Here is a 10,930-nt window from a genome sequence, read left to right on the forward strand (position 1 = left end):
AAAAAAAAATACAAATCATACCCAAAAATTTATAAAATAAAAAAAGATCAGAAATTGTAAAAATATTAATTTATACTGATTTTTACAAAAAAAATTTCTACTTGTTTATTCCAACAATTTAGAGGTTGTTTGTTTTTATAAAAGAAAAACCATTTTTGACCATTCTCATTGCATAGAACACTTGCAACACTTACCTTTTTATATCCGTTTGTTTTTAAAAAAAACTTATTACTTAAAAATTGATGCACGTGTATTGCACGACACAACACTGGACCTTATCTATAATAAAATTTTATTTTTTTATTAGTTAACATTTTTAATTGAATATACAAAACAAAAATAAATATAGTTAACAAAATAAATAAAAATAAAACAGGGCGGTTACAAAGGGACCTTATCCAAATATTCTAATATAAGAAAGGGACGGAATTTGTAAACTTTACAGGGTCTAAATGCTAACATAGCATAAGATTCAAGGTCTGGAATGCAAAATGGAGCAAAATATCATATACATTGAACCTGGACATCATAACATTTCACTGCCTATATATTTCAAAACCCTAATCAAGGAAAGGATCAAAGGACGTACGCCAACTAAATTCACTCAAACAAGCACAACCTTTCCTTCTTTGTTTTTGTAAAAACTAAAAACTAACGGCCCTAACCGAGCAGTTCCGATGGCGCAAGTGCAAAACCACGGCCATGCCACGTCGGCGGAGATGGTGGTAGATCATGATCAGGAGGAGGTGTTGAGAAGGAGGAACGAGGAACTGGAGAGAGAATTGAAGAGGAGCATGGAAAGAGAGGAGAAGATGAAGATGGAGTTGCAGAAGATCTGGGAGAGGCTGCGGGTGGCGGAGGATGCAGAGGAGCGCCTTTGCTCGCAGCTTGGTGAGCTTGAAGCGGAGGCCATGGATCAGGCACGTGATTACAGAGAGCGTATTATAACATTGATGGAACAGCTGTCGGCAGCTCAAAAGCTTATACAATCGGCTTCACTTCACGTACCTTCATCATCAATGGCTTTGTAAATTGAACACTACTTGTAAATTATATTTTGTGTGAACATGTGTTTTACATAAGAAATAGCATGTGAGATTGGTTGATTAATTGTTTATTTGTTTGTGTGTTTGATTGGGGATCAAATTTTTGTAGAGAATTCGACTATTCTTGTGATCGGATCAAACTTTATTTTTGTAATAACTTATATATTAAGTTGGTGTTGTGTCTTCCTCGTTGGATTGTAAATTGGGGGAAATAATATTAAATTCCACTTGATTCCTACTCTCAATTTAAAATCATCAAATCTTTTTGTGATCTCCGATTATTTATTTATTTATTTATTTTTTTTGGAAATGGAACTCTCCGAGGATTTCATGGTCAGCTTTCGTACTGTTGCAAACATGTGCACTGGAAACGATTTCTGATACTTATAATTTACAAGTTTGTGTTTATTGATTGAACCCAAAAAACACCGAATCAAATATTAAAACTCAATTTTACATTTCCGATATGAGAAATTGAATGAGTGGGAGCGAAGGAAGCTCCTACAATTATGAGAACGGTTTTTATCGATACCTCAAAATCGAATTTCTAATTTTTGTTTTCTGCAATTTCAAACTGAAGCTAATCCTTATTTTCTATGAATTTGAAATCGATTTTGGTCCCTTAAATAGATTTTGTTCACATGGATTTAGGTTGTTTTATCACAGTGAGAATGAATCATAGTATACACTTTCACAGAATGAATCATAGTATACACTTTCTTGATTCAAACGAGAATGATTCAGCAGGAAAAGTGGGCAAGTAGACAATCTAAAATAAGATTTGGAAGGCATATTCGATAAGTGGTTAAAAAGAAATAATTACAGCAGGATGTTAGCAAAATAGCACAAACTTAGAAAATAAATTATGCTTAACCATTACGTTTTTGTGAGATTTGGCTTGGATTGTTGTGATTTCTGCATAGTGGTTTGTTGTAATTCCTTTGTTGGTTTTTGGTGGTTATGAATACAAAGATTGTGATTTCTATACAATTCGTTTTCGTTTTGTTGTTGTTCTCGTTGCTGTTGGTTTTTGGGTTGTTTGATTAGTAACAGTAATACAAAAAGTTTGGGTAATTTTGGAAACTGTTTTCTATTTATTTCAATTTTTATTAGAATAAATGCACAAAAATCATAAAATTGAGTTAAACGAGAATGATTCAGCAGGAAAAGTGGGCAAGTAGACAATCTAAAATAAGATTTGGAAGGCATATTCGATAAGTGGTTAAAAAGAAAAAATTACAGCAGGATGTTAGCAAAATAGCACAAACTTAGAAAATAAATTATGCTTAACCATTATGTTTTTGTGAGATTTGGCTTGGATTGTTGTGATTTCTGCATAGTGGTTTGTTGTAATTCCTTTGTTGGTTTTTGGTGGTTATGAATACAAAGATTGTGATTTTTATACTATTTTTTTCCTATTTTCTAAAATTAAATACACTTAAATACACAAAATCAGATTCCAGTAGACAAAAACCACATTTGGGATTTTTCCCAAATTATTTACACTGTAAATGAACTTTAATTTTTTTTGGTAATTTACTTTAACCGTTTAATAATTATTCTCCAATTAATGATTATTTAAGAGGATAAAACAAAGAAAAATAGAAAGACTAATTGAAAAATATATTTTATATTTTTCACAGCTTCTAAATGTATAATAAAAGTGTTACAAAACTTTTGGGCAATTTAGGAAACTGTTTTCTATTTATTTCAATTTTTATTAGAATAAATGCTTAAAATCATAAAATTGTGTTAAACAGTTTAGAAATCCATTATTATATTTTTCCAATCTTAATAGTTTTTAGTAACAGTAATACAAAAAGTTTGGGTAATTTTGGAAACTGTTTTCTATTTATTTCAATTTTTATTAGAATAAATGTACAAAAATCATAAAATTGAGTTAAACGAGAATGATTCAGCAGGAAAAGTGGGCAAGTAGACAATCTAAAATAAGATTTGGAAGGCATATTCGATAAGTGGTTAAAAAGAAAAAATTACAGCAGGATGTTAGCAAAATAGCACAAACTTAGAAAATAAATTATGCTTAACCATTATGTTTTTGTGAGATTTGGCTTGGATTGTTGTGATTTCTGCATAGTGGTTTGTTGTAATTCCTTTGTTGGTTTTTGGTGGTTATGAATACAAAGATTGTGATTTCTATACAATTCGTTTTCGTTTTGTTGTTGTTCTCGTTGCTGTTGGTTTTTGGGTTGTTTGATTAGAGATTGAATATTTGAATGCATTCACGATGCATGTATTGCTTTTTAAACAAAATAAAAACTGTGTCATTATTAAAATCACCAAAATGGAAAATGTTGTTTGTGAATGATAAAAGAAACTAGAAAATGTTTTATAGTTTTTTGATTTAAATTTCATGTATATACTTGTAATTAGAAATATGCTTGTAAAAATGTGATGCATTTATGCTTTTTGAATTCACACTTGTAAATGGTAAATCATAAACGATTATTATAAAAAAATGTTGTTTGAGGGTAATATAACTATTTTGCATAGTCAGTGAGATATAAAATTAAACAACAAGTTTCAGTTGACCCAGTCAGCTCTTACCCAGTTAGCAACTATCAAACAACCTCTAAATTCAAATAAAACCATAAAATTTCAAATTAAATCATCGTCCAGATCTTCTTCAATAGCATTTAACCCATAAAAGATGAAGATTACCAACCGATGATGATAAACAAGATAAACATAACCAATTAAAATCGAAACCCAAATCCATTTAAAAAAAATACTAATCCCAAATAAAACATACAAATCCAAATCAATTTTAAAATAAAAATGGCTAATATTCGTATCTCCATTATTAGATGCACCCCATGATGGAACATATGTGTGTGGGGTTGTAAATACAGGTAATAGAATATGTATATTGATATTAGTGAATTACAATGAAATACAAAGACTCAAGTATAGAGCTATAAAACTGTAGTCCTAAATATATGGCCGTATACTAGGTCTAGGTATCTTGACTGAGAAATAGTCTTCAGTACACGTGTGTAAAGAGAGGGACGAACTTGAAGCTTATGGTGAAGAGTCATGAATCGGTCCTTGTGTAAAAGTTTTGTGAATATATCCGCAATTTGATCAACGAATGAAACATGAATTATTTTGAGATCTTGAGCTTCTACTTTTTCTCGGATGAAGTGAAAGTCCAATGCGATATGTTTCGATCTTATGCTGATCACAAGATTTTTAGTCATGAAAATGGCGCCAACATTATCACAAATAAGTAATGGAGGAGAAGTGAGATGTGATGGGTTTTGCTACAAAATATAAGTGTGTTTCATAAAAACTGCAATGGAAGCTTTTAAAATAACAAGTTTATTTTTGAGTTTATAACAAAACCAAATCATCTGTGATCCATTTATAGAGGTTATAATGATATTAAAAACAACCATAGAGTGTTTTAGAATGACAACCTTTGGAGCCTTTGAACTCACTTGGTTTTGGGGTGTTGATGAAGAGAGAGAAGTCAAAGAGTATGATTTTCTCTATAAGTATCCACCATCAAGATTAAGACACTTGGAATGCTAGTTCATTCTTTTATAAAGTACTTCTTAAGGCTTTAAGCGCCTAATTCAAATAATCACTAAAGGAGAAGCATTTTACGTCACCAATACTTGAAAGAAATCTTCAAAAAAAAAAGCCAAGATCAAGCACCATGCAACTTACGGTTTTAGGTGAAGAAAGAGGGGAAAGAAGAGAGTTTTCAAGACTAAAACAACTAGTCAAAAACTCATGAAAGAAACTTTTTTAAATTGACCATGCAAAGTAAAGCCTACTCGTTAAAATACTTTAAAGTAATGGCTAGTAGAATAAGCATGGGTAGGGGTGACAATTGATAACACGACACGACAAAAATACACGAAACGAAAAAAAATTGGGATGAAACTGAAATTCGAATTCGTGTTCATGTCGTGTTGTATAAAATATAAAAAACATAACGTCGTGTCGTGTCGTGTTCGTGTTTGAAATTCGACATGAAATTGACACGATTTAACATTTTTATGTCATGCTTTTCGTGTTTGTCGTGTTATATATGATTAAGTATTGGGGATGTTCTTTTCGACATATTTAGACGCACTGGGGTTTCCGCCACGAAAGAGGCACCTGTGAATTTTTTGACTGACCCATTGGAAGGAAGATTAACACTCAGACCACTGATGTTTTAGTATTTGGATTGGTTGGAGGAAAACATGCATGGGTGGATCTAACATGGGTTTCCCCTCTTGTGGGTCTGGGGAGTGGGGTTTTCACTGTGGGGCAAGCTACTTTAAAAGCTGCATCAAGCAAAGTGACATAACATGAAAAAGTGTGCATGGAAAATCAACACACGTTTATACCTTTTGCATTTGATACTTTCGGTTTCCTTGCGCCAGAAGCTGTGGAGATACTCAATAGAGTCCAACGGGTCATGCATAGTAATGTTATGACTCCAAGATCTATATATGTTGTTTATAAAAGAATTAGTTTTTCCATCCAAAAAGGGGTTGCGACACAACTTGTTGCTCGTTTACCCGCTACGTCTATGTAAAACTTTCTTCTTATGTTTTATAAAAAAAAGCCAAAATTTGACACTAAAAAAATTACTTTTTTATTTTATGTCATCTTTGTCGTGTTTATCATTTTTTATTGGTTCATTTTCGTATTAGTTAAAAAACACGAAATCATGTCGTGTCGTGTCGTGTTCATGTTATATAAAACTTTGTCGTGTCGTGTCGTGTCAGAAAAAAAAACACGACACGATAGACCGATTTTCCACCCCTAAGCATTGGAGACAAAGTATGGAGTTTGACAAGCAACCTCCATACCTCTAAAGAGTTTTCGGACATACACCATAAAGAAGGAATTTTTTTTCTTCTTACTTCTTTATATAAACATATCACATAACTAGTTAAGACATGGTATCCCAAAGTGTCCAAAACTCTGTACATGACTTATTAAATCATACCATATGATATAATAACTAGTTATACTCTCTTGAATTATTATTTTCACAAAAAAGATTATTCCTTACTTAAATACCAAAATTGATATTATTTATTAATAATAAATATACAAAATGTGCCAAATTGATAAATGTGTGAACCTATAGGATCATATGTTATTATCAATATCACTCAATAATGATTCTTGGGCATATAGATCCAACAATCTCCCACTTGCACAAGATTCATTACAAACTGACATAGACAGTAACTGGCATCTAGCAATAGGCTACTGCCCCTAACAACATATGAAGGGTACCATCTTATCAAAAACTAAATCCAGGAGCTCTAAGCTACAATTGTTACTAAAGGTGTGGTATCAGTTATTCCTTTGTCTCAGACATCATGTTGAACATGAGATATAGATCGCCATCAATCTTATTTAGTGTTCATGTAACACCCATAAAAACTCATGCCGATTTAAAACTTTTTAAATCATTCAAAAACCAATAATTATGACAAATTTGTTTTCAAAATGGTTTCATGTCAGAGTATCCAAGAATCAAATCATATAAATATAAGGAAGTACACGATCACACATTCGCCTACCTGCGATCATCGGAAGTACCTGAAACAAAATCAGCAACTGTAAGCCCGAAGCTTAGTCTCATAGAAACTTAAGTAAAAGTTGAAGACTAGGACTAGTATACTTGATTCCTCAATTTCGCTTGAATCTCGGAATCACTACATAGAATGCTAATAAACCGATAAAAATAAATTACAAACATTGTTTATAACTATAAAAGAGTTATAATACCCTAAATTATGAAAATGCATTTAAGGATAATAAAATTTAAGTCATTAACAATTACCCTAAATTTATAAGTCAAAAATCAAGGTTTCATGAGCAAAAACTTGGTTAGGGTGTATATTTTATAAAAAGTTTGATATTTTTATAAAAGAATTGAATTTTTTTATAAAATTAAAAGAGAGGGAGGGCATTTTACACTCAAAACCGTCCACCCGCTTCCCAAGATACTTCCCCTCTTCCCAAAACACATAGTCACTCCATCTCCTTCACTTCTCTCTCTCTCTCTCTCTCTACACTCTCTCTCACACTCCACCATTTACCACACTCAAACTCTCTATTTCCCTCTCTAAAACCAAGAAATTCTCCAGCCAAGAACATCCCTTAACCTTCAAATCTTCATCTTCTAGGGTTGTTCTTCATGGTAATCACGAAAATCCTTCAATCTCCTTCACTTTTCTTTCTAGTTTTAAAGGTTTTTCTTGCATTTCCTTATTCTTCTACACCATTCTCTTATAAAATTTGTGTGAATGTTCATTCACTTCAGTTTTGATGATGATGGTGGTAGATTTTCACCACAAACATCTTGCATGTTACAAAATGGTGAAGATCCATGACCTAAACCTAAGTCAAAACCATGGAAATGCACTTTTCTACACGTTTTGGTGGAAAATCACCACATGCATCCAAAATTTTCTTTCAAAAACGAATTTTAAACATTTCAAACTCATGAATGATCTTTAAACAAACATGCATGTGATGATCTTCAAGCTTAGAAGCTAGATCATCAAAGTATGTTGTTAAAAGCTTTCAAATATGTTCATGAAAGATTTATTTCCAAATAAATATCTAAAACTCTTTTTCTGACCAAATCAGATTTTTCCCAGATTCCCATCAACAAGATAAAATGATCTGTAAATTTCCAGAGAATAATTCATTTTTCTCGAATTATTATAATTAATGCAATAAAATAGAGAAATAAATCATATAAAATACTTTCTGAGGTCTATAAATCCTAGGTAAATTCGTGGATGACCCCTATGCTAAATAATGATCCCAAAATTAATTTCATCGGTTTTTATTACTTTTTAATATGGTTTTGAATTTTCTTTTTGTTTGGTTCCAATAAATTATAAAACCAATTTATAGAATGTGAAAATGATATATAACAATTTTCGCAGTTGCTACCAGAGGTATAGTACTCAGAAACATATTTTCAGAATTTTTCATAATGCATTCATATTTTTCCTTGATTTTTGTGTTTATAATGGACTAAAAACAGGAAAAATAGTTCTACTCATCCAAAATTCATGAACATTTACCAGAACAAATTGTAGTAAACTAGGATGTATACTATTTTTTTTCCTATTTTCTAAAATTAAATACACTTAAATACACAAAATCAGATTCCAGTAGATAAAAACCACATTTGGGATTTTTCCCAGATTATTTACACTGTAAATGAACTTTAATTTTTTTTGGTAATTTACTTTAACTGTTTAATAATTATTCTCCAATTAATGATTATTTAAGAGGATAAAACAAAGAAAAATAGAAAGACTAATTGAAAAATATCTTTTATATTTTTCACAGCTTCTAAATGTATAATAAAAGTGTTACAAAACTTTTGGGCAATTTAGGAAACTGTTTTCTATTTATTTCAATTTTTATTAGAATAAATGCTTAAAATCATAAAATTGTGTTAAACAGTTTAGAAATCCATTATTATATTTTTCCCATCTTAATAGTTTTTAGTAACAGTAATACAAAAAGTTTGGGTAATTTTGGAAACTGTTTTCTATTTATTTCAATTTTTATTAGAATAAATGCACAAAAATCATAAAATTGAGTTAAACATGTTAGAAGACCATTTTATATTTTTCCCAACTCACGTATGTCTAATAGAAGTATTATGAAAAGTTTGGGAGTTTTTATCCTTTTAATGCTATTTTTCATAAATTGATATTGTTATAAAGGCTTAAAAAATGGGAAAAATAGTTAATCACATAAAAAATTCAAGGGAAATTTTCTGGAAAAACTCTACTGTAATTAGAATGAAAATGCAAAGTTTGAGAATTTTTTCAAATGGTTTGATTATATTTTGGCTTTTTAAGAGCTTAAAACACATTTAAATGTGTTGAAATAGTCTCAATTAATATTACAAAAATCTGAAAATTAGTATCCAAAATTGTCTTAATCATAAGAGCTATAAAATTCACCATTTCAGAAAAATGTTTGTAACCTAACAATATTAAATTTTGACACATTATTGGCATAATTCTATTGTAGTAGTAAGTATACTAGTATTGGATTTCAATTAGAGACTCATTAGTGTGTAACATCGTTGTAGGAAAACGATAGTGGTATGAGTGTAGCAGTTAAAGACACCATTTGCATCATCTCAATGCATATTGTGAGTATTCACCACTCTCCTATTTTCGGTTTTTAAATGTTTTGGGGTGGAAAAGCATGTCCTAAACTATTTATATTCGTTGTTTTTATTTGACTCGTATAAACTTGGTTGCTATATTTTGCATATTGTGAGTATTCACACACTCTCCTATTTCCAGTTTTTATGTTTTGGGGTGGAAAAGCATGTCCCGGAAAACTATTATTTGTTCGTTGTATTTAAATTGATTTGTATCAAACATGATTGTTATTTTATTGCTATATCTCTCTATGTATGTCTATGCAACACGGAACATGAGAACTTATCGTCTTAAGGCCCTTCCCTTACACTTTTCTCTAACCATTAACTCTTTGAGCCAATGGTCATTGTGGATAGCGCTATTAGGAATTGACAACTCCTCACTCGCCCGATTGCTGGAGTGCATGATACCATATAATCTATGGAACGATAAACATAGATCTTGATAGGGCTTCAGTCATAGGCTTGGTTGAGAACTCATTGTTTGCTCATACACATACAAACTCGTTACTTATTATAGCAATAAACTTTGTATCTCATTATTACAACAAGCTTTTGTTACTAAATACTTATTTACTTGTTTTAGCAACAAACTTGGTTGCTTCTTATAGTAACAAACTTGTTTGCTCCTTGTAGCAATGAATCTTGATTACTCATTTTAGTAACAAACTTTATTTCCCATGAGGATATGAATGTTGCATCACTTTTGGGCAACATACTTCATTTCTCATGATGACAACGAACTTCGTTTACACAAACTTATTTACTCATTTTCGTAATATATATTTATCTATGGAAACTTTTATCAAAACTTTGATTTCAATTCATGAAACCAATATTATTATTATTATTATTTTATCTGTGATGTACTCACCAACTATCTTTATAGTTGACGCTCGTTTTACATGCTTTTTTAGGAATCATCGAGTAAGTGGCACTTAAGGACACTTCACTTTTAGGAGCATTCGTATGTGTTGTATTTCAATTTACTTTGTAATTTCTTTTAAAAGTTTTTCAAACCCATTGTAAATTTGTAATAAATTGTTAATACTATGGTTGGTGTTGTCTTTTAACTTTTTCTGTGAAACTCTTTATACTGCCACGCCTCGTGTTTCCGCTTTAGCGGGGTGTGACATCAATCCCCGTATAGATATATACAAAACTATCTTGCTCTCCCTCCAGAAGATTCTGGTTATAATGCAGGACTTAAAGTGTACGCTAGGTAGGTACGGTGAAGTGAATATGTCTCGCTAGAGCATTAACAGATTTACGTGAACTACTACTCCATTTTTATTGTATAATGAAATATTTATACCATTGAAATGTTATAAAGTATGGTTTTGTGTAAACTATTTATATAACTTTATATAAATATCAAGTTGTAAACTTATCTCATGTTGATGTTTGTTACCAGAACATAAATCCTTGGGTTTTAACCCACTAAATACAATAGTGGCTAAAATATAACCATTTTTACTAGAGGAACTATTTTTATTAAAAACCACCAAAATCTTTTGGTTTGTACTCACAAAATGACATATATTTTTGGTTATCTTTGTACATCAAACCCATAAAACATGATTTTTGTGTAAATAAAAATGGTGTTAACCACATCTTATGCAAATATTTCTTCACATTCAAATAATAAGTTGAAGCATGTAAATATTCATAAGACAAACATATTTTGATTTGTATCCCC

At 30.8% G+C, this 10,930-nt stretch overlaps 1 protein-coding gene across 1 annotated transcript; it reads left to right on the top strand.

Moving 5' to 3' along the window:
• Window positions 1–555: 555 nt before the first annotated feature.
• On the top strand, window positions 556–1,110 carry LOC111903383 (protein RESPONSE TO LOW SULFUR 3). Its single transcript, XM_023899158.2, has one exon. The coding sequence runs from the start codon at window positions 678–680 to the stop codon at window positions 1,029–1,031; it is 354 nt and encodes a 117-aa protein (XP_023754926.1). The 5' UTR covers window positions 556–677; the 3' UTR covers window positions 1,032–1,110.
• The last annotated feature ends 9,820 nt before the right edge of the window (window positions 1,111–10,930 follow it).

The sequence above is a fragment of the Lactuca sativa genome, chromosome 8, assembly GCF_002870075.4.
Source record: "Lactuca sativa cultivar Salinas chromosome 8, Lsat_Salinas_v11, whole genome shotgun sequence".
In the NCBI taxonomy this organism is placed as follows: Eukaryota; Viridiplantae; Streptophyta; class Magnoliopsida; order Asterales; family Asteraceae; genus Lactuca; species Lactuca sativa.